Below are 22,938 nucleotides of genomic sequence, written 5' to 3' on the forward strand. Positions count from 1 at the left end.
GAAAGGTATAGATAGCTGCTCTAGCATCCTGAGGTTTCTCAGGTGCTGAGCATAACCCAAGGGCTCATGCTATTGCTCTGTGGCTGTTTGTAGCTACCCAGTGTCCACCCCTAAAGACTCCTGAGCAAGGAAGCATGAACTGTCTTCACTCTGTCGAAGCATTCCAGTATCAATCCAGCTGCCACTTTAGTTGTGAAGAGGGATTTGCATTAGTTGGGCCAGAGGTGGTACAGTGCACGGCCTCAGGGATGTGGACGGCTGCAGCCCCAGTGTGTGAAGGTGAGTTTCCAGCAGCTGAGGGTGTGTAATGTTCACTGCACCCAGTTCTTGCTGTGAGTACAGATGACAGTGGCCAGCTATGGAGAAGTTTTCCTGAACTGTCATAACTTGACTCTCCTTCCACGTGCCACTCAGTACATTGGGTACATCTGGGATAAGAAAAGGGTGTCAGGCACCAGAAAAACAAGTCTGACTTCACTAAAAACTAAATTTAGAAGTCCTCCCTTCTCCCAAACTCACAGCCCCACTCCCCACTCAAGCAGTTACAGAATGGCTCCATTCATAAATTTCTCTCAAGAAGGAAAGGATGGCATCTACATCTGTGTAGAATACCTACCTGGACAGGTTTATAGAGATAAAAGGAATAGAGGACATTAGGGAAAAGCTTGGAAGACTCTTTTCTTTAAAGATTAAGATTACCCTGTGGACTGGTCCTCCAATTCTGGACAAATATCGGGAGAGACTCTTAGAGTTTCCTAGGTCTACCTGAATTTCCTGGGGTAGTTTTATCACTGCTCCCCCACTGTGGGCCTGGTTTTCTCCTTCCTTAGTATCTTTCTCTCTCTCCCTGGTTCTTCTCTGCAGTTGTGCAGTGTCCACTCCTGGAAGCCCCTAGCAAAGGAACCATGGACTGTGTTCATCCCCTCGCTGCCTTTGCGTATGGCTCCAGATGCAAATTTGAATGTGAACCAGGTTATCAAGCGAGGGGCTGGGCCTCACTCCACTGCACTCGCTCTGGCCAGTGGACTGCACCCCCACCAGCCTGTGAGGGTAGGAGTTTCCTTTAGTTGCCCCCTTCCACCCGGGATAGGGTTATGGCACTGTGAAAAGATCAGGGGCTCTTCACCTCAGGATAGCCTCCTCCAGACTGACACTTGAACAGGTTGCCCAACCTCCAGGAAGTATGCTTTTCTCATCCATGAAATGAGCTAAGAATTGTCAGGTGCTTTTGTGAGAATGAAATATATAAACAGTACACAATTAAGCACGTGTAAAGTAGCTAGCATTAGACTAGGCATTAGATTTCTGCCTTTTTTCCCCTTCCTGACTTATTGGTAATATAGGCTGTGGGACAAGTCCTCTACTTGAGAGGAAGTCAGAACACTGGCTATTAGGACAAAGAGGGGGCTTCCCCATGATCTTTTGGAGGCGGCTTTGACTATGGAGGGAAGCACACTGCAGTGGCAGAGGCTGTGATGCAACCCTTCACAGTTGCACAAGAGCACAAAACTGAATTCTGTACAGTTGCCTCATACCCTCAGCTCATAAGGCAGAAAGGGGGGAAATTGAGGATTGGATCAGTGAGTGCCCAGAAGACCTAGATTACAAGCCCAGCCCTGCTACTGTCCAGATATAAGACCTTAGGGAAATAACAATTCTGAACCCCACTTTTCTCATCTGTAAAGGAAGAGAGAAGCACTAGAGGATCTTTGGTTCTTAGAGGCCCCAGTTCTATAAAAAGCAAAGGTCTAAGCCCCGGGTTTGATGGGGGTCTTCATACTATGAAAAAACCCAGGAATAGCCTGGAGACAAAATGCTTTATCAAGGAAGCACATGAGGAAACCAGTCTTTATCAGAACTGAGGTCACTCGGGGCTTAATTTTGTGCAGGAACTCCCCTTGGGCTGCACTCACTTTGGCAATTGAAGTCTGATGAGGATGACATCCTGTGTTTCAGAGACATGGCCCACTCAGGATCATTTCATAAGCCTAGGCAATTAATAGTGTGTCAACAATAAGCTATGTTATTCCAGCTTTTCCCTTAAAGGTCCAGCCTGTTCTGTATCTATTCTTTCCATATCCAATTCCACAAATATCACCAATAAATATTTAAAGAGTACCTTTGATGTACCAAGTACCACTAGGCCCTGGGATATAAGTATAAATGACTGAGCCCAAGCTCAAGTAGATTGTGGTCCAAAGGGCAGCAGTACAGTAGTGTCTGCACAGTGCAGACTCACTAGACATTAGAGCTCACTAGAGGAGTCCCTACCCCTCAGCTGGGGTAGGCAGGAACAGCCTCCCAAGGATGGTGAAGTCTAAGCTGAGATCAAAGGGCAGGTGAGTGATCTAGGCAAAGAGGTCATAGGACAGTGATCCAGGCAGTTTCCCTTATGGTAAAGGGAGGATTCAGGGTTCTGAACATACTGATAATATGGGTAGGAAAGATGCATCTCTTGAAAGGCTCTCCTGAGAAGGAACTGAGCCCTTCCATTACCCAGTTTCAGATGACAACTTTCTCTATTTAGCTGTTGCCTGTGGGCCACTGAAGAGTCCTGTTCATGGAAGCATGGATTGCTCCCCATCCTCGAGAGCATTTCAGTACAACACCAGCTGTCGCTTCCATTGTGCTGAGGGTTTCAGGCTGGAAGGAGCTGACCTAGTCCAGTGTACTGACTTGGGACAGTGGACAGCACCAGCCCCTGCCTGTCAAGGTACTGTGACATTGGAACTTTCCTTCTGCATCTCTCATTTCATTAAAGGCATCACACCTACATTTAGAAGTCATTCATTTATTCGTCAGACATTCACTAAGAACTACTAGTGCCAGGCCCTCTTTGTGCTGCCCTAGGGATGAAAGCCTGGGTAAAGCACATGTTCAGGACAGCATATTAGAATTCAATGTGAAGCTTGTGCTGGTTGATATAGTGGGTTGGCATGAAGGAGTTGGGGGTTGGGAGGAAGGAGGAATGACGCATGAACAATGACGTGGGAAGGTAGAAGAGTAATGGGCAAGGCATTTGATCTAGTTCTGTCATTTCCTGGCAACAAGCTTTTGATCTCTCTGAAGTTCAGGGCCTCTTGTAAAATAGGAGCATTTGTGGTTGTGAATTAATGTGTGTTTTACAAGCAAGTTTAAGTTTAAGCAAGCTTAAAATTGCTATGAGTTTTACAAATGTATGTAAAATAATAATAACATTACCTTATATATCATATATCTGTGATCTGATTTTACAAAGTCATCTTTCAATAGTTCACGTTTTCATATTTGCTCTTTCAGATTAAAGGCATAGGGAAGTCACTAGGATTATTTTTATGAGGGTTACTCCACACAGAAGACATGCCCCAGGAAGGCAGTGTTGGCATTTCACGTTGCTATTTACTGGGCTCCCCGGGCAGTTTATATGAATCCCCTGGATTCATAAATGTGTCCATGAGTGGATGAAAGGATAAGCCAAATGTGGTTTATATGTACGGTAAATATTATGTAGCCTTAAAAAGGAAGGAGATTCTGACATATCTAATAACATGGATGAACCTCAGGGACATTCTACTAAGTGAAACAAGCTGGTCATAAAAAGACAGATAAGGATAAGGTATGAATGCACTCATGAAGTCCCTAGAGTAGTCAAAATCATAGAGAAAGTAGAAGAGTGGTTGCCAGGGGCTGGGAGGAGGGTAAATGAGGAGTTCCTGCTTAATGAGTATGGAGTTTTAGTGTGAGGTGATGACAAATGATCTGTAGCCGGCTGGTGGTGGCGGCTGCACAACGACGTGTTACTTTTTATTAGTGAACTGTGTACTTAAAAAACAGTGAAGTGGTACATGGTAAATTTTATACTATGTGTATTCTACTGCAATAAGAAAATAGAAAAACCAAAAAAATGAGGCAGTGAGGGAGTAGATGACCATGCGCCACGATGGTGAGGGAATGGGATGTGTCGTGAATGTATTGTCCGAGAGACAAAGACACAGAAGGGCCCTTTGCTGTGCTTAAAAGAGAGGGAGGGATCTTAAGGGATCGCTGGGGCCATTTTTGTCTCCAGGCATGTAAATGTCATCACACTCCAGGGATAGTTGGATACTCTCTTAAACTTCCCAAGATATGGTCTCAATAACTCCCTTGCCAGGTTCCAGGTGTTTTCTGCTATGATGGTCAGGGTCTGCAACTATGTGTACTTTTAATAGTATCGTTACTATCTATTACCACCATAGCTGCTGCTGCTTGCTGCTACCAGCAGATAATATTTATTGAGGACTTTATAGTCTATCTCCATAAGATAGTTACGATTATTGTTCCCATCTTTAAGATGAGAAAAAACAATGTATTAGAATACACCTATGACCTTCTATTTTATATGCTTGAGATCATAGCATATATATATAATTTTTATTCTGCTTTTTCACTGAACGTTGTACATCGAGACACCTCCCATATCTAGGTGGAATATATCATTATTAGTGACCTTTAATATTCCTTTCATCGACCCGCCATAATTTATTTTCAGCTTCTGATTAGTGGCATTTGTGTTCATTTTCAATATTTTGCTCTTACAAGTAATGTTTCATTAAAAAAACCTCTGAATTGATTTTTTGATATCCATCTTGATTACATTCTTAGCATACATTCATGGGTCCAAAAGCATAATCTTTTAAAAGTAATTCATGCATCTTGCGAAAATACTTAACAATGGCTTAGAATTTTCCTTATAAAATCCCTCACGTGCCATTGTGATGGATGCTTTTCTCATCTTCCAGTTTAAACACACCCCATTCAGAAATATCCATTCTTGGCACTAGAAAGAATAAAAGGGTGAAAACCAATGAGTACTTGTGTATTACTCTGTCCTCACTCTCTTACTTCCTCACCTCATAGCTCTGCAGTGCCAGGATCTTCTGGCTCCAAACAAGGCCCAGGTGAACTGCTCCCACCCATTTGGTGCCTTTAGGTACCAATCAACCTGCAGCTTCACCTGTGATGAAGGCTTACTCCTGGTGGGAGCAAGCATGCTGCAATGCTCGGGTACAGGGAACTGGAGTGCTCCTCCCCCAGAATGTCAAGGTAAGGTGAATTCTTTCTGGCATCTTGTAATCAATTGTAGGCTGTATTTTAAAAGGCTATATTTTAGTGGTGGTGACTGTCTAAGGACCAGAAGCTTGAAATGGACTGGAAAATTAACAAACACTTTCATCCTGTAACTCACTGATTCCAAATGCAGGTCCTTTAGTGGCCAGGCATATAACATGAGCAGCACAATGCTTGGCAATAGGAGATAGGGAATGGCCCCTACTGTAGAACCTGGGGGCTTCTATCATAAACCAGGTACACCATTCTCTTGGCTAAAAACAGTGTCTAGAAAGGAGGCCAGAAGAAAAAAAATAGCTTCAGGATGGTTGTCCCAAGGCTGACCCGGCACTTTGTTCCTAGGAACCATAGAGTATATGGCAGAATGGGGGCAACCTACAGGTATAATAGTGCAATGAGAGGGGCAAAATTCATAGGTGCCTGGCTGCAAACCTCCTCCAAGTTCTGTGTAGGAATGGAGAAATACACTCAGGATACTAAGTGAAGAGTGATGAAAAGAGGAAGATTTTCTCTAAATGCAAGATTATAGAATCCTCAGAAAATAAAACATGCACATTCAGCCTCAAGATGTAAATCTGCATTGTACTTGACCAAAAAGAAAGCCAGGATAGTCTGCCAATATTTTATGAAATAGAACTGGTTCTAATCACTTGTGTTTGGGATCTGAAGGCCAGATACACTTTTTATACTCCCCATTCCTTTCTCCACTCAATGTGCCAAATTCTTCAGTTAAATTTATGCCAATATCACTTTGTTTTTATTTTTTAAACAATTTTATTTATTCATTCAGGAGAGACACACAGAGAGAGGCAGAGACATAGGCAGAGGGAGAAGCAGGCTCCTCACAAGGATCCTGATGTGGGACTCGATCCTAGGACCCCAGGAACACGACCTGAGCCAAAGGCAGATGCTCAACCATTGAGCCACCCAGGTGCCCTGGCAATATCACTTTTATGAAGCAAGATTTTCATTCATAAAAGCAACAGAAATATAAGAAAAAAAAGAAAAAATCCTCTTAAATACAGCCTGAAATAGGCATGGTTAGCATTCTTATATGAATTCTTCCAATATTTTTCCCGTTCACTTTTCCCTCTATGCAATTAGTATTTTTATGATGCATATGCAATTTTAATGATAAAATCAAATAGGTAAAATACTAGATAATTCTGCATTGTTTGCCTTTGCCTTTCACTTTGTACAGACTTTTAACATCTGAGTGAAAGCAGGTAGACGTGTTTTTAATGAAGAGGAAACCACTTGCTATTCAGGTCACACACCAGTGTGTTCACACACACACACACACACACACACACACACATATACCCCACTGTTAAGTAAGGTCAACAGTGAATAAATGAGGGAATGAATGAATGAATTCAACAGAATTGGACATTTTTCATTTCCAGGCACCAGAGAGCATGGCAAGCCACTGGTGCTGGGGTTGAGTACACCCTGCAAGCACGGTCTGGAAAGATCAGAGTGAGGCTTGTGACCTTGACTTCTCTGCTTTAATACTGGCTACACTGAAGCCTGGATATATTACAAAGTCCATGGAGCTTTAGGGAAGAACTCAGAATCCCTGAGGAAAGTGATCACACTGATTAAAATACTTCCACAGAATTCTATCACAGTAATCAGAGTTTATAGTTCATTGCCCCACACTGTCCTGCCTGTGGGTGTTTCACAGCAAGGAGGTTGACACTCACCATGGCTTCCTGTGACCTTCCAGTTCCCTTCTGCTTTTAGCTCTTTGTTTACTCTGACTGAACTTTCTCCCTATTGTTGCTGGGTGAGCATCAAGTGAAATACCCAAATGTGGGTTGGGCAGGAAGGTACATGAGGCTTGCAACCCTCTAGCTGTTGTAAGACTTCTGAGAGAATGTTATCAGACAATTTCCCCTTTCAATGTCCGCTTTGCCCTGTTGTCCTCTGATATGCACCCCAGCTATCAAAGGCAAGGCCACAAAATAGCTGGAGATGGATTCCATGGCCCCAAGACTCTCCCAATATGTCTTTACAGGTTACAAGCTTCTTGAGTTGTCTCCTCTCCTCTCTCCCACCACACACACATATACTGAATAAAAGATGTTTCAAGTGGCAGAAAATGACTAAGTCTTTGGAGAAGTTGATCAGGTTGAGGGAAATGTAGCTGCAAAAGGAGGGGGGAAGGAAAGAGAAAGATATAAAAAATACTCTTGGAACCTCAAGCAGTTCAAGTCAGTGACAGAAGAATGGCCCCGGGTTCAACTCTACTGTCACCAACTCTGGTCTAAAGCCATACACAAGTTAATCAGACCAAACAGTGAAGAAGAAACCCCTAAACCATGCATTCTTTTAGTCTTCATTTTTAATGTCAACATGTTGAACCTGGGCATTATAGCTTAATTAATTGGCACCGGGATATCTCAACAGCTATTAACATTTACATACAGTGTTTTTGCTTTTGAACCTTGTAAAAAATTTTGGGGAGCTGTGCAATGCCATTCTCCACATTTTAGATACTGAGGCCCAGAGAGGTTAAGTGACTTGCCCAAAGTCACAAAGCATGACCTCCAACCCAAGCAAGTCCCCTAGCACTTCAAACTCCATATGTTTAAACTGTGGTAAAGAACCATGAGATCTAATTTACCTTTTTTATAAGTGAACAAGTAGAGTCACTGGAGCTGGTCATAGGATGACACTGATGGGAAGAGTATTTGCAGATGGCCAGTTACATTATGTGCCTACTATGTATCCATGATTTTAAAAATATTTTTAAATTTAATTTTTACATATGATTTAATTAACTTATATTTTATATAACTAAGGATCCCTGCAAGGCAAGAAGTATTATTTTTCCAATTTCATAGATGAAACAACTGAAGTTCAGAAAGGTCTAGAGACACATTGCTGGTAAGGAACACAACTAATATTTGGACCCAGATTCTTTCTACCCCTTAGTTGGGGAAAAGAGCTTTTGTGAGGGGAGAAAGTATTTTACTTCGTTTTCCTATTTCCAATCATTTGTCACTGCTTTTTGGCAAGGTCATTAGGTCTTTTTTCTGAAGGTGTCAAGGAAGCAGCTACTTCCATGCCTGTCCAGGGACACCTGAAATGAGCTGCATCACTATATTTCCAAACCACCAGCTCCCTTTTAGAATAGCCTCTAAAGCTTTTTGTGGGTGAAGGTTTCAGAATGCCAATCAACTGTTAGCTGCTGCTATTTTATATGCCCAAGACCTCTAACTGGTGATAAAACAGCATGAAATTCAAACAATCATTTATAACCAAATACTGCCCCTATGTGTGCATATACACTAATTTCAGGTTACTGTGTTCTAAAATGACCCCTTCTCTCCTCTGTCTACTGTACCCATGATAGCCATGAGCTGCACACCTCTGCTAAGCCCTCACAATGGAACAATGAGCTGTGTCCAGCCTCTTGGAAATTCCAGTTATAGGTCCACATGTCGATTCACCTGTAATGAAGGATTCTCTTTATCTGGACCAGAAATATTGGATTGTACTCCATCTGGACATTGGACAGGCTCCTCACCAACATGTGAAGGTAGGATCATGGATCTCTCCTTTCTTATGGCTTCTCAGCTAATATTATAGAGGGAGAAATCACCAGGGATTCGTGTAAAACTGTTCTTAAGATAAAAGAAACACACTCTCCACAAAGCATAGTAATTTCTGTCTTGCTCTCTGAATATTCCTATAACTTTAAACATTTCAGTTTCATATATACTTTAATATCACTATGACATTTGATGTTTGCCACCATCCTGAAATAATGGGGAAAGGCGGTGTTCTCTCCATTTCCCAGATGAGGAAGCAGAGGCTCAGGGAGGTTAAGTAACTTGTTGCAACTCACAGCCTTAGTAAGTGACAAAGCTCAGCTGTCACTGGACTTTTACTTCCTTATAAAGTGTTTTTCCACTGACTATTCCTTCCTACATTCACCTTCAGTGAGCCCCACTGAAGCCCCACACACTGAGCTTATGCAGGGATGGATGGGATGTCATCCCTGCCCTTGAGGACCTCACAGGCTACTTGTGCACTTCTGTCCTGGCTCTGCCTCCACATGGGCTATGAAGTTCTCTAGGGCAGGAACCATACCTTCTTCATCTTTGTATCCTTTGCAGCAAGTAGACAGAAGTGACTATGTGACAAATTCTTGCTCAGATGCAACTTATCATTTACTGGTTAAATTTACTCGAGCACAAACCCTATTGACAGTGAATTGGAGGATCCTCAAAGGCAGGAGCTGGATCCTACTATCTTTGTTTCCCCAAAAACATCTGACTAACACAGTCCCTAGCATTTAGTGTACTCTAAAATAAAAGTTTACTGAAGTAATTAATGCACAGCTCACATTTACTTTCAAACGACATCATTGGTCCAATTTATTGTTCTGTGTACTCAGTAATAATAAAACCAGCACTAATAACTAATGTTTATTGCTTGTGTGATAAGTATCTATTTATTTATTTATTTATCTATTTCATAGATAGAATCTCATCCGATCCACACAACATGGTTTTTATGATCCCCTTTAAAAGAAAGAGTAATGGAGGATTTGAGAGGATCCATAGGAGGCAAAGGCCAAAGAGCTGGGAAGTATGGAGCTGGATTCCAACCCAGGTCTCCCTGATTCTAAGCTAGTTTTGACACTGCACTGCCACCCAGTGGCAGTGTCCATAACATCCCTGGTCAGTCTCAGTGTGTTCTTTTCTTTCTTTTTTTTTTTTTTTTAAATTTTTTATTTATTTATGATAGTCACAGAGAGAGAGAGGCAGAGACACAGGCAGAGGGAGAAGCAGGCTCCATGCACCGGGAGCCTGATGTGGGATTCGATTCCGGGTCTCCAGGATCGTGCCCTGGGCCAAAGGCAGGCGCCAAACCGCTGCGCCACCCAGGGATCCCCTCAGTGTGTTCTTTTCTACCGGCCAGCAGCCAGGCTGCTACTCTAAGGGCTGAAATGAACTTCAGAAATGGCAATGCCTAGCAATCAGACAAGAGAATGTGTTGGTAGAAATCTATTAGTGTTGTGTGAAAAAATAGCTGAAATATTGCTTATTCCTTCTTGTGGAGTGAACACTAGATTAATACCCAAATACCTATATTGCTCTTCCCCAAATCCTGTGCCATATAAGTCACATCACACTCTGTGGGCTTCAGTTTTCTAGATTCCAAAAGGAGAGGAGTGGAAGAGCTAATGTCTGAACTCTCTTCCCTGGTCAGGAGTTCTGAGGTTGAAAACATAGAATGCTGCCATCAATCTAGAACACTATGAGGGACAACACCAAGGACTCATACTTCCCCACTTATTTCTCATTTGCTTGTTCATTTATTCCATCAACATTTACCATAGGCTATATTTTCCCACATTCTGCATTAAGGCTAAAGAATTTAAAATGCCAAAAATTATCTCACTAAAATTTTAAATCACGTATGTAACCAATATAGTTGTTAAACCCATAACCTCCAAAGCTCCTGTTTCCTGTTATCTCCTGCAAGCACCCCACAGCCCTGCCCAGGGCCAAGAGCCAATCCTGACTGTGGATGGCAACTTGAGATGACTGTGGGCTTCAAAACTGGCAGCCTTGTCTGAGCCTGATCTTGAGCTCCAGTTTTTGTGCTTGTGCTTTCATCTCATTCTCCAAATTTATTTTCTGGATTTAGACAAATCATTTCTCTTCTTTTCCCACATGCCTGAATCCATAAGTTTTAACCCTTCAGCTTTGACCCCAGAACACTGATTTTTGCATAGAGTTTTGTGGATCTAGGCTATATATCAGAGGGGCTTGAGGGCCATTGAGTTAGCAGGACATTGTAGCAGGTGGACCACTCAGTCACCCATTTCAGAGTGCAATGTGAGATTTCCTTTTTGATTGGTTCCAAAGATATTTCCTTTTTAGCTAGAACACCAGTTCTTGGGCCCTCTGCTGTCAGTTGATGACCAAGGACCAGTGAACCTAATGATTCATGAATTTACATGCAATTGTATGTGCTTACCTCACTGATTACAGGAAAACATCAATGAAGGTCATTGTAGTAGACAGCGCTGCCTTAGAAGTTCATAAAAATAGAACCCTAAGCATGTGATAAAAGCAACTGTTATCTGTTTTCTATTCTTCTTATAATTGTTTGGGTTTTGGTAAAGTTTTACAGTAGGCTTAAGAATATGACTATTTTTTCAAGTTATCCAAGAGGTCATTCCTTATAAACTTCTATGTACCTCATCAAGGCTGCTTCTCAGTCAGGAAAACATACTACCTTACTTGATTCAAAGTCAAATCTTTAAAGTTATTTGGAGGCCTTTGTTTGGACAAGTTTAATTATTACCTAAGAGAGTTAGAAACTTTCATGTACAAAAACAAAAAAAAATTTAAGATTTTATTTATTTATTCATGAGAGACACAGAGAGAGAGAGAGAGAGAGAGAGAGAGGCAGAGACACAGGCAGAGGGAGAAGCAGGCTCCATGCAGGGAGACCAACGTGGGACCCGATCCCGGGTCTCCAGGATCACGCCCTGGGCTGAAGGCAGGCGCTAAACCGCTGAACTACCCAGGGATCCCACAAAAACAAAATTAAAAACTCCCAAATACCTGTATCTACAATCTTGTCAGAACAAGACTAACAATATTGAGACCAAATCAATAGCCCCCAAGTGGATTTAATGCTATAGGTCACACGAATTAAGTTTTTCAAACAGTAACTCCTCCTGTTTACTTTCAGACATAAAAACATTCGTTAGAATGCACTCAAATTAAATTGTGCTCACTAACTTATTCATTCATTTGACAAACATTTAAGAGCCCTTACTAGGTGCCAGACCCTATTTCCTGGAATGCAGTGTTGAAAAGAGCTGACAAGGTCCTCGCTGTCCTACAACTGACATTATACATTTTCTTGGGCTTAACTATGAAATCCTGAGAGAGTCTGAAAAAGTTGTTTTGGTGAAAATGTTCAGAGGTGATTTAATGTCTATGACTTATATCAATAGACATATTCAATAAATGTTTGGTAAATGAAATTGATCTGCCAGACATGGAGTTATTAATTACTCAAAATGTGAGCAGTCTAAACTGAAATTCAGTATATTACTTTGGTTATTTGAATGGATTCATGCAAAGAGTCATGATCTTTTGGTGACTAGCCTATAACTGAAAAACACATGGGCCAACATATAAAGGCCAGAAATATCACTTTACTATGAGGCACTATTTAAGACTTCAACAGGTTTTATTTTGTTTTGTTTTAAAGGTAAAAATGCTACACAAAATGAGCCTGACTTGACCAAGGCATTGCTTTCAAATAAATAACTTGGATTTAAAGGAAGAATAATCAGTTTGTCAAATATTTGATGATAAAGAATAGTCTTATGTCAGAGAATTTCATGGAAACAAACACATGATCCTAACAGAAATATATGACCATAATAATTTATAAAAAATTTTGAGGGAGGGCAGCCCCAGTGGCTCAGCAGTTTAGCGCCGCTTTCAGTCCAGGGCCTGATCCTGGAGACCCAGGATTGAGTCCCACGTCGGGCTCCCTGCATGGAGCCTGCTTCTCCCTCTGCCTGTGTCTCTGCCTTTCTCTCTCTCTCTCTCTCTCTCTCTCTCTCTCTGTGTCTTGTGAATAAATAAATAAAATCTTTAAAAAAAACTTTGAGGGAAATGGTTATTAAATTAAAATTCATTTATTTGTCCATTTGGCAAATGATTGCTGAGTACTACCTCTTGAGACCCAGTAATGTCAACTGTGAAAGACACAAAGCTTTATGGCTCTTGGGATTTTTTCTTAAGTTTTTTTTTTTCATTTTAAATAATCTCTATACCCAATGTGGGGCTTAAACTCACAACCCCAAGACCAAGAACTACATGGTCTTCCAACTGAGCCAGACAGGTGCCCCTGGCTCTTGGGTTTTAGAAGCATTCCATCCAATAGGTGAGGGAAAATATGGCATATGTTATGACAGCATGTGAGTTCAAACAAAAAACTGATGTGTTCAGAGAAGACTTCAGGCTGCAGTGAGCAGCAGAGGCTCTACAAGAGGCTGTGTTCAATTGGATCCTACAGGATCCAATGGGTAGGATTTTTTCCAGTGAAAATAGAAATTTAGGGCAGCATGAGCCAAAAAACAGAGGCAAGTATACATGAAGTCAGTTCAGAGAATTTCCAGGGACTAATCTAGCTTGACCAGGAAGCTTTCAGCTTTCTTGTGCTGTGGAACTATGGTATTAAAAAAAACCATTCTGGGTATCCAAGTGGAGGAAATGGTTTAGAGCAGAAGATGGTCATTGATTTTTAGATGTACTAAGTTTAAGGAGATGGCAGGATATCTAAGAGGAAGTAGTTCTAGGCAGGAGGAAGAGCAGGAGTGGAATCCTGGACTGCACCCATCCAGACAGGATAGTGAGAACCATGGGAGGCTTGCAGTCTCTGAAACACAAGTGCATAGAGAAGAGGATGAAATTGTGGGTTTTAAGTATGACCTTGACTTCTTCATTTTTGTAACTTCCACCTATACTTTCATCTGTGAGCTCACTATCCCTCCCCCTGCCACTGTAGCAAACGATCTGTGCTATTTATTGTGGAATGCCTGCTGCCTAGCAAAATACCTGACATAATGGGTGCTCAATACATATTTGTTGAATACATGAATGAATGAATTCAGTGCAAACCAAGCTTCTGAATAAACTTGAAGATTGTTACAGAATTTATTTGACTCTACAGCCATCAGATGCCCAGAATTATTTGCTCCAGAGCGAGGAAGCCTGGCTTGTTCTGACACTCATAAGGAATTCAGCGTTGGCTCCACCTGTCATTTCTCCTGTAACAGGGGCTTTAAGCTGGAGGGATTCAATAATGTTGAATGCACAGCTTTGGGAAAATGGACAGCACCTGCACCAATCTGCAAAGGTAAAGTAGTATACACTCACTGAGACAGTTCTTCTTCCAGAAATTTCTTCAAAAATAACAAACACTTATATAAGTTCTTTCTTACTATTTGACAGGTACACATCATAATATTGTTATTGTGAAAGCTCCCTTTCTTATTTTAAAATGAGTTATCTATTGAGATCTAGGAAACATAGCCTATGGATTTAAAAAATTTATAAGGTGTGACAGGACTTCTTATTTTTGTGAATAAAAGATATATTGATTCTTTTAAGGTTTTACCTATTTATGAGAGAGAGAGAGGAAAAAAAAACAGCAGGGGGGAGGAGCAGAGGGAGAGGGAGAAGCAGGCTCCCTGCTGAGCAGGGAGCCTGACATGGGGTTTGATGCCAGGAACCCTGGATCATGACCTAAGCCAAAGGCAGATGCTTAACCAACTGAGCCACCCACGTGCCCCAAGATATATTAATTTTTAAGTAGAAATTTTCTTTCATAATTTTCACCTCTTTTTCTGAGACCTTTACAGAGTCGATTGAATAGTCTCCATTGCTTCATTGCCAGGAGGAGTAGAAGGGGTGGAGTCACTGATCCAGTTTCTCAAATCAAGGAACTGAGGTGTAGAGGGGTCACTGAGCATCTTTCTGCCATATGGAAAGCTAGTGGCAAAGCCAGTGGCATCATGCATACCTCACATTTCATGCTGACCTTCTGCCAGCAGATAGTGCCACCTCCCAACAAAGCAGCAAGGGCAGGCAATTGGCCTATGCATATTTTGCTTTCTACCAAATTTCTTACATTTCTGCACCAACTCTTCAATTTTTATTACTTTTTAAAAATATTGGTAACATTGATCATTCCCCATCCCCTATTCTTCCTCTGGTCTAGAGAATTATCTCTCCAAGGATAGAAAGATAGGTGATAGAAAGATAGATAGATGATAGATAGATAGATAGATAGATAGATAGATAGATAGATGATAGACTTTTTTTTTTTTGAGAAAGTGCATGAGCACTTGGGGTGGGAAGAGGCATAGAGGGAGAGGGAGAGAGAGAATCTTAAGCAGACTCCATGCCCAGTGCAGAGCTCATTGCAGGGCTCAATCTCATGACCCTAAAATCACAACTTGAGCCGAAATCAAGAGTTGAATGCTTAACTGACTGAGCCACCCAGGTACTCTTCTCCAAGAATATTTTTAAGTATTTTTTCTCATCTGGTTTTCCATACCTGAGATTAACAATTTTCCTTAACTTCCTTGAGGAGCTATTGCGAGAGCCTCCCTTATTACGAGAGTGGAAGGCGGTTTATCGCATGTTAGTCTTGACTCTGTTATGCTCCGTTTATTGGGAGCTCTCTAAATGGAATCATGTTTTCACAGCAGGCATAGTGTCAGCTCCTACTTCAAAGGTTCAGTGTCCAGCCCTCATCACTCCAGAGCAAGGAACAGTGTCCTGTAGGCACCATCTGGGAACCTTTGGTCTGAATACCACTTGCTACTTTGGATGCAAAGCTGGATTCATACTCATGGGAGACAGTGCTCTCAGATGCAGACCTTCAGGAAAATGGACAGCAGGAACGCCAACATGCCAAGGTAATGGGAAAGGAACAGGCAGCCGATGTTCAAAGATACAGGGGAAGAGCTATTCAAAGAAAGCTCTGAAGCTATCTTCTAGCTGGCACTCACACTTAAAATTGTACCTGCCTGTTGAAATTCCATCCAATCCCAATGACCTCCATGTCAGCTCCTCCATGAAATCTACACCAATCCCAGTTGGAGGTAACGTGCCACAGGCATGTCACTTCTCCCCTTGCTATGTCACAAGCCAATGCCCTAGCCTCAAAGACATAAAGGAGGAAATATCTGCAAATGTCCGAATGTATGAAAACAAGCATGCCGAACATGAAACGAACTATAAGAATTTGCAAATACAAGTTGCAATTCCATTAACTATGTGATAATGTAAACATTCCATATTTTCATAATTGGAGTCCAACTAAAAAGATAAGCCATCATGATACTTCTGGCAGAGCTGTCACACCATATGTGAAGTACTATGTCTCCTCCATGTTGGATTCCCCACAAAGACCAGAACAGTGCCTTGCAAATGTCACTATTGCTCAATAATGTTTATTTGAGTTAAACTTAATTTCCCAAGCTTTAGTTTCCCATCTACAAATTAGGGACGATAACCTGAAGTTCCCTGAAGGAAAATTTAAAAGAGGGAGGCAATCTCTACTTCCTTCAAACTTCCAGAGGCAACTTTGCTGAACAATTCCTATTTTAATAAACACCTGCTGACATGCCAGCTAATTATCAGTGGTAGTAATAATAACTTTTAGAACAGTATTTTTGAGAAGTGAAATTTTGAAAACAGTATTTTTATAGGTAAATTGATCAAGCCATTAGTAGGTATTTATTGAATGTTGCTATGTGCCCATCCTAGTTCTTTGGCTACTATTCTCTGAGTGAGCGGACATCTTAGAATGTGTGATGTTGGAGGAGCTGGTATGAATGTCAGAAGTGGCTCATCTACTTTCTGATCTTTTACATTCTACCTCACTTGCTGCCAAAACTAGCCAGATTACAAACGAAACCATAAAAAAAAAAAAAAAAAAAAGAAACCATAATCTCTATTACCTTCATTCTCCATGTTGGTTTTTCCTGCATTCTTTTTCCCTGCAGCTATCAAATGCCCTGAGCTGCATATTATTGAGCCAGGCGTGATGAACTGCTCCAATCCTTGGGGAAATTTCAGCTATGGATCAACCTGTAGCTTCCATTGTCCGGAGGGCCAGTTACTTAATGGATCAGCGAGAACAGCATGCCAAGAGAATGGCCAATGGTCAACTCCCATGCCAGCCTGCAAAGGTATATTTTCCGTTTGGTTAGAAAGTCATTTTGAGAAGGAACATAATAAAATCAGTGTTTCATTTCTTGCATTTCTGACAGTGGTCTTACTTTCCATCACTGGGTTTCCCCTGCATTAATAAATATTTTGTGACAAATCAAGCAGAATCTCCTTGCCTTCTGCAGAGCAGTGGGAATTAAATTCAATGACTGTATAGACAATCACCACACCTTTTTTTCAAAGCTCGGATTTGTCAAATGAATCCTTTCATTTCTTTATAATCTTTGCGTAATACTTCTCGATCCCAGGACCCTAGGATCATGCCCTGAGCTGAAGGCAAGACGCTCAACCACTGAGCCACCCAGGTGTCCCAAACTTCTACTTCTTTAATCATTTTATTCATTCATTAGGTCTTTCCCCTGTATCCTTTGGACATTATGTTTGATATTTAATCATTAGGAATAAAGTCAGGCCCTGCTTCCCATTCTGTTGTGGTAGTTTTGTGGCTTCTAGATCTCTCCTGCTACGTTGTCAACAGTGCCAGGACCTTTGATGATCATGCTTGATCTCACATCTCAGAATTCTTGGGACATCTTCTGGAAGAATGATGGTCTTTTGTGCAACACAGTTCTTATGCCCTGTGTGTGTTTGTTTTGCAGCAGGGCCATTGGCAATCCAAGAATCCCTGACTTACTTTGGTGGAGCAGTGGCTTCTGCAATAGGTTTGATGACATGTGGGACACTCTTGGCTCTGCTAAGAAAGCGCTTCAGACAAAAAGGTAAATAGGAAAAAGTCTTCTCCTTCTTTTCTTCTTTCTTATTGTTTGGAGAGGAGTGGTGAAACTACAACATCAGTAGTTCCTGTTTGAAAAAATTTGCATTTAAAGAAAACAAGCCCAAGAGAAGTCATCTTGGAATCTGACTGCCCATCAGAATGACCTTTATGAAAGCACAGATCCTCATAGAGAGAGACATAGACATAGTCCTGGAAATCCAAGTTTCTCAAAAGCCCTCCTCTCCAAATTCTGATGAGGCCAGTTGGTGCATTGGCACTTGGGAACCTCTGGTCTAGGTAACCTTAGTTATCTCTAGGACTAACTGGAAAGTGTCATGTTCTCCTCCATCATAATTCTCTTATGTGATAGTTATTTATTGATCAATGGTGTTAGGTAGTTAGTGCCTATGAATCAGAAATGCTGTGGAGGAAATGAGAAATAAAGCTAGAGGTGTGAAGAGCAGCTGTTTAGTCATGACCTGGTGTGATACTCTAGGACATCTGTACATTCTTATGAAAATGTGTGGAGCTAATGCTGGACTGAAGTAGGGAAGAGACCCAATGGATGAAGACCCTCTATAAGGGAGCTGTGTTTACCAGACTCTTCATCAAAGGAGGAGCTCTGGCCTAGGAGTATAAGAGGCGAACTGTCTCTTAAATGTTAAAACAGTCTTTCTCTGTCTGCCTCAGATGCTCAGCCCATGAGCTCAGAAACCTCTTTTCATAAGCTAATGGGTCTCTTCATCATTTCTCATGGAAGGTAACTATGGGCACCTGAGGGGTTAGGACGACTCAAATGCAGGTAACTGAGAATGGCTGTTATATCTGATGGAGTTTTTGTGAACGGAGGACTTTCAGCACCCATTCTTAACTGCTCAAGGACAGAACCTCTTGTTCTATACTTTTGAGCTCTCTCCATCCACAGTCATCATTGCATTGAGGCTGGTTTTCTAAAGCTCCTTCATATACTCTTCCTGTGAATGGGTGAGTGGGACAAAAGACACAGCGTAACACTCTGCTTCAAGAGTAAAGAGCCACAACCAGATCTTCCATGTAACATTTCTGTTTATTTAACCAAATCCAGAAGGTAGAGGCAAGACCTCCTAACCCTCTAGATCCAACTCTCATGTAGGAATCACACTATTCCTGCATTTTCCCCAAATTCTTTCTTTAGTTTTGAGACATTGCTAGAGAATCCTCCAGACTATGAAGAGAGACCAGCAGCCACCCATCCTCCAATATCTTTAATAATAAATAAGCTCATTTGGGAGAATAGGGAACTTTTTCTTGACCTGTCCCAAGGTGATTTTAAACTTTCTAAGATTCTATGGTCAAATATAGGAAAATGCTGCATACATGTCCTGCAAAATCAAAATGCATAGTCATTATCACCTTGAAGACTCAGCAATGCCCTGTAATAAATGTACTTGTTCATCTTCATTTGACCTAATATTTTCTTTTTTTAAAATATTTTATTTATTTATTCATGAGAGAGAGAGAGAGTCAGGGACACAGGCAGAGGGGGAAGCAGGCTCCATGCAGGGAGCCTGATGTGGGACTTGATCCCAGATCCTGGGATCATGCCCTGAGCCAAAGGCAGATGCTCGGCCACTGAGCCACCCAGGCATCCCAGACTGAATATTTTCTAAATTTATTTAGCCATGAGATGCTTTCCCCCTTTTATGTATCCATGGGATGGTTGACAGGCCTTCTGCCATATTTAAAGTTTCCACTCTCAGAGTCGATCATTTAGATTAAGATAGGAGGCTCTCGTCACTTGTGTTACCAGAGAAGGAAAATAGCCCTTGTTATATTGGTATGGATTTTTTTTATGTGATTAACTTGCCCAATTAGTGACTGGAGGGAGTGTGACACAGGTTGCAATGATAGGGAGCCACAAGTGCCAAAGTAATAGGTTTCAAGAACCAAAGATCTCAATATCAACAATAACCAAAAGTAGCCCAAAGGCTGAAGGCAAGGACCAGAGGAAAAAGAAGAGGTTGTCACTGAATGGGAAGAGAAGAAAGATGAGAAAACTCTAGATTACATACTGTCAAATGTTTAATTTAGCCTAACAAAGGCCCTACCTCTCAGAGAGAGCTTGTTCCTAATATACTCTTGACAATGAACCCATCTGAAAATCAGTTTACTGACTTTCCCCAATAACTCCTACCACTGATGACCTTTCTCCTGCATATAGTTTTTTTTTTCCTTTTCAACTGATCATTTGTGTCTTCTTGCTTATTCCAGATGATGGGGAAAGCCCTTTGAACCCTCACAGGTAAGATAGACATGTTTCATGAATGATTAAATTGGTAAAATTTGGATTTTTCATTCACTGTAATATATCAGAATGATTATACATAATGACCCCTTTCTGCAACACATCTTTTGCAATGTCCCCTTTACTAATTCTAAAGTAAAATACACAGATAACATATCCTAACCAAACATAGTGTTTTTAAAAATCGGTAAGTGCTCTAATTATAAAGCAAAGCAGAGACAAAGGGGTAAGTGATGTGTAATAGAAATAAAACTCTAAAGCTGAGAAACTACTCTAATGGATGCTATGAGGTTATCAGAGACTTGCACCTTTGGACATAAAGACCAATAGTTAGGAATACCGTATCAGTGTCTCAAACAGCATCAGAGGCATTGTCAACACCAACTTGATTTTTTTTAAATGATGAATGACTCTGGTAAAGGATTGGAAAACCTGTCATAATCTTCCCTCAACTCACATGGCAATTGTATTCTAAAAGATGCAAAAATATATATTATTTATATCTAAAGCAATTAAGTTCTAGGCTCAGATGTTATTCACCTACAGGAATATTGAATAGATATTCTAAAATTTTATGGAATGTATGATAATTCTTTTGTGTCCAGTGCCTATTGGGATATCCAGCACCCCTAGCCCTTTCCCAGTGTCAGCAGAATTCTTGATAATTGTGAAAATTAAAAAACACCCATAGGAGGCAGTACTCCCATTCTTTGAAAACTATGGCCAGATGATCAAATATCAAAGCTGGGCATGTTCTGAGGATTTCTTCTCACCAGGAAGAGCCATAGCAGGTATTCTAGTACCTAGAGTGTCAACAATAACTTCACGTGGGTGTAAGTGCAGTGTAAATTACCCAGAGCTGCTACGTGGGATCTCAAAAATTTCTTAGGCATTTGTTTGTGTTTCCCTTTAAAGCAGAATTCCAGGGTGGGGTGGTAATCCACAGTCTCTGCGGAAAGTATGTGCTGGACTGTGGTCAAGGATCAAGCACTGTATGGCAGGTCATCTTTGTATTTCTGTTCTTTAGCCATCTAGGAACATATGGAGTTTTTACGAATGCTGCATTTGACCCAACCCCTTAAGGTAAGTTACCTATGAAGATATTTTTGAAGGAAATGGACCAGTAGGGTAAAGAGAAAGAATATTAGAACTTGATGTTTCATCATATAATTATGAGTTAGATTTTAAGCATGTATTAAGTTTTTAACCCTTGAAGGAAATTGTGTTGGCAGCAGGGGACAAGATATGTCAGTAGACTGATAATAGAAAGTAAGTTTATTTGAGGATTTCCATTTCCTCCAGGATAGAAATGTTCTAATAAGATATAATTATTTCAGGGTGTATGACATCCCCATTAATGGCTGCTTGAAGGTATTAACAACACCATGGTCCTTGCTTGGTAACCAGAAGTCATACTACTGGAAAAAATTTTTACGAACTTTTATGGAGCTAATCCCCTATGTGACTTGCTGGGAAAACAAAAATAATCTGGTGCATTCTCTCCTCCAAAAAGCTCAGTGATAACTGGGTTTCCTAAGGAAAGTAGCCTAGATGCCAGAAGGGATTGTGTTGATCCTCAAGGGACAGATATGCTGAGAACTAGCTAGCTAGCTTGCTTACTTTTAAGGAAAATATAGTTATTTTAATTTCTTTTGTCTCATTTTCAGAGACCTGTCCTGCTGGTCTCCTCACTCAACCTCCACAGGATCCTATTTTTGAACACCAGTTTTCCTGCCAGACTTGAGTTACACTGTAGCATATTAGCTGCAGTTTTCTGGTAATACTTGTAAGGAAAAAAAAAAAAAAAAAGACATGGAGTTTCCTTTAGATTAGTTCTGGATGAGAGCAGAGGGATTGTGCCACAAGTCCAAACTCTCCACCCCCCCCCCCTTTCCTGCTCCACCTCTTCCTTAAATCTCAGACGCCGGGACTGAATGTCTGCAGTGGTCTGTGGGCTTTGCCCAGCTGTACTTTCTTGACAGACTAATTAACCAGAGACTGAAACATCTGACTTACCAGAAGACCAAACTGTGGAAAAATAAAAATGCCTCTTTATTTTTGGATTGGAGGAAGGCGTTCTCTAATTTGTTGGAAGGCAGGTGGTATCTGTGACTTGAGGAATTTCTAGAAGATCTTCTGGGGTCTCCAGTGTTTGCTGCTTATGAAGCGTATTGCACCCTTGCTGCAAGGCTTCCAGAGAAGCCTCTGGATGGCACCAGAGTATAGAAGACCAAGAATCAAGATAGGAAGGCACATGTCACCTTCACTCCACTGGTCACTCTCCTCAAAAGAACCTCAAGACCAAAATTTAAATGTGCGATTTAAAAGATTCTTCCCAAATGCCATGCTTTATTATTTGGTGTTTTGTTCAATAATGTCTGTGTACATCGTTTTTTTTTTTTTTACATCAATGTAATGCATAATTACTGTTGTCTTGATTACAACTTAACCCTTCAATCAGTCAGCAAATATATACTATACCACTGGCCCCTACACAGAACCAGAGAAGAAATAAAATCAGAAAAGCAGAAAAAATCTTCATCACCTGAATGTCCTATAAGGAAGAACAGATGTTATTTATTAAATCACATGTTTAATATGTAGATTGTTGAAAGTTACATAGTAGTTATCTGGAACTGGTGCAAAAATAGACAAACAATACCTTTGTCTTGCAATAAACATGTCATGTAGAATGAATAACATGTGGGTAAATATGTAAATAAAAATGATAAAACAGTCTAAGAGTTACGGTAATTTTGCAAGACCTTTGGTAGTAACCTTGGGATTTAGGAACACATTGCTTTTAAAAAGTTTCTCCTTAGGGAATCCCTGGGTGGCTCAGCGGTTTGATGCCTGCCTTCAGCCCAGGGTGTGATCCTGCAGCCCCAGGATGGAGTCCCACATCGGGCTCCCTGCATGGAGCCTGCTTCTCCCTCTGCCTGTGTCTCTGCCTCTCTCTCTGTGTGTGTCTCTCATGAATAAATAAATAAACAAATAAAAATAAAAAGTTTCTCCAGGTGCACCCGAGTGGCTTAGTGGTTGAGCATCTGCCTTCAGCT

General features: G+C 41.0%; 1 protein-coding gene across 3 annotated transcripts in view; it reads left to right on the forward strand.

Annotated features, from left to right (window-relative positions):
* Positions 1 to 22,621, forward strand: part of LOC112648662 (selectin P) — a 39,008-nt gene extending 16,387 nt beyond the window's left edge. The window contains exons 6-17 of one of the 3 annotated variants that reach the window (XM_025430425.3): positions 94 to 279; positions 865 to 1,050; positions 2,528 to 2,713; positions 4,876 to 5,061; positions 8,447 to 8,632; positions 13,810 to 13,995; positions 15,353 to 15,562; positions 16,655 to 16,840; positions 17,480 to 17,599; positions 19,846 to 19,876; positions 20,907 to 20,962; positions 21,547 to 22,621. In XM_025430425.3, the coding sequence (XP_025286210.1) occupies positions 94 to 279; positions 865 to 1,050; positions 2,528 to 2,713; positions 4,876 to 5,061; positions 8,447 to 8,632; positions 13,810 to 13,995; positions 15,353 to 15,562; positions 16,655 to 16,840; positions 17,480 to 17,599; positions 19,846 to 19,876; positions 20,907 to 20,961 (1,718 nt within the window). In that variant the 3' untranslated portion in view covers position 20,962; positions 21,547 to 22,621. Of the gene's footprint in view, positions 1 to 93; positions 280 to 864; positions 1,051 to 2,527; positions 2,714 to 4,875; positions 5,062 to 8,446; positions 8,633 to 13,809; positions 13,996 to 15,349; positions 15,563 to 16,654; positions 16,841 to 17,479; positions 17,600 to 19,845; positions 19,877 to 20,906; positions 20,963 to 21,546 lie in introns of all 3 variants that reach the window. The other 2 variants (XM_025430424.3, XM_025430426.3) reach the window with 2 other exon arrangements.
* Positions 22,622 to 22,938: the final 317 nt, after the last annotated feature.

The sequence above is a fragment of the Canis lupus genome, chromosome 7 (assembly GCF_003254725.2).
Source record: "Canis lupus dingo isolate Sandy chromosome 7, ASM325472v2, whole genome shotgun sequence".
Classification (NCBI taxonomy): Eukaryota; Metazoa; Chordata; class Mammalia; order Carnivora; family Canidae; genus Canis; species Canis lupus.